Genomic DNA, 1,572 nt, shown 5'->3' with positions numbered 1-1,572 from the left:
GAGAGCACAGCTCTGGCAACTGTTGATGCCTTCTTGCTGTAGGAAACTATGCTTTTCTTAGACCAATATGCAAATTTATATATTTAGGACTAAATAAATGATGTTTGGGAGAGAGTTTCATAGCAAATTATAGCTGTTACTGTAAAGCATCGCTTATAGAGAGTCATCTGCTTTGTTAACTGTTAATTTTCTGTGTGTGGGTAAGGCACTTAACCTCCTTATAGTTGATACCTGTTAGTTTTCTATGTATGGGTAAGGCATTAACCGCCTGATCATTAATGACTAACTCTTGTGCAGAATTCAGTTCCATTAGCCTTTTCTCGCTGCACCCGTTCAATGTAGATGACGTATTTCTTCCTGTACACTTGGACCACTTTGCCAATCTGCTGGCCTTTGTAGTGTCCCCGGACAACCTGAACCTCGTCATCCTTTCGAATGGGCATCGAGCGAACATTGTACTTCTGTCTCAGCTCTTTGGAAAGGGGGGAAGACATGATCTTCCTCCGAATGTGAGAAGGTGCATTGAAATGCCGTTTGCGGTTCTTGCTCCGGTCAGAAGTCACAAAGGGATTGAACTTCATTTTGGCGGCTGCGATCCAAGGCTAATGGCACAACTGTCCATGTGGGCATCCACCCCAGCAAGGTGGTGATCACCCGGTTAAAGCTGGACAAAGACCGAAAGAAGATCCTGGAAAGGAAAGCCAAGTCTCGGCAAGTAGGAAAGGAGAAGGGCAAATACAAGGAAGAAACGATTGAGAAGATGCAGGAGTAGGGGCGTCTCATACAGTTTTCATTAAAGACTGGGGCGTCTCATACAGTTTTCATTAAAGACTGCTTGAGTTGTCAAAAAAAAAAAAAAAAAAAAAAAAAGAATTCAGTTCCATTAGGTGTTCTCTCAATTTTTCCCTTTTTTGTTTTAGATTTATTAATTTTATTTTGTGTGCATAAGTATTTTGCCTGTGTGTAAGTATGTGCACCATGTATATGCCCGGTGCTTGTGGAGATCACACGAGGATGCTGGATCCTATTGAACTGGAGTTACAGGAGTTGTGAGCCACCATGTGAGTGCTAGGAGCTGCACCCGGGTCCCTCTGTGTGAGCAGTCAGTCCTCTCAACCCAAGTGAACTCTCCAGTTCCCTGATTTCTCCTTGAAGATTTTTGTCTTGAAACATTCTGGCATGTTTCCACATGAGCAAGAGACTCTTTAATTTGGCTCAAAACTATCATACCAAGATTTCATTTGCTATAGCAATGAAAAGAATGTGTCCTTCTTGTAGTAGATATTTTCTTTTGGATTTCACATCAGGCTAGCACAAATAGATAAACAGCACATCAGGCTAGCACAAATAGATAAACAGCTTAACATAACAAAAGTTGGGTTTTGTAGCCTAAAGTTCCCTTTGTGTCTGGATGACTCTGGGCCTTTCCAGAAGACGGTGTTTCAGGTGCAGCATCTTGAGTGACGTTCACAGGGGTGTCCCCACACTGGCACACATTTCCTGGTGCAGAAGCCTGACAGAAGAACACAGAGAATGGTACCCCTCCTTTGATTTGCTACATTCTCACAGTTA

At 42.7% G+C, this 1,572-nt stretch overlaps 1 protein-coding gene across 1 annotated transcript; it reads right to left on the bottom strand.

Annotated features, from left to right (window-relative positions):
* Positions 1-275: 275 nt before the first annotated feature.
* LOC130869302 (60S ribosomal protein L26-like) lies at positions 276-593 on the bottom strand. The gene has a single exon (XM_057761295.1). It carries the CDS (start codon positions 579-581, stop codon positions 276-278), a length of 306 nt encoding a protein of 101 aa, XP_057617278.1. The 5' UTR covers positions 582-593.
* Positions 594-1,572: the final 979 nt, after the last annotated feature.

This window comes from Chionomys nivalis, chromosome 2, assembly GCF_950005125.1.
Source record: "Chionomys nivalis chromosome 2, mChiNiv1.1, whole genome shotgun sequence".
Lineage (NCBI taxonomy): Eukaryota > Metazoa > Chordata > Mammalia > Rodentia > Cricetidae > Chionomys > Chionomys nivalis.
This window is presented reverse-complemented; position numbering and strand designations above follow the sequence as displayed.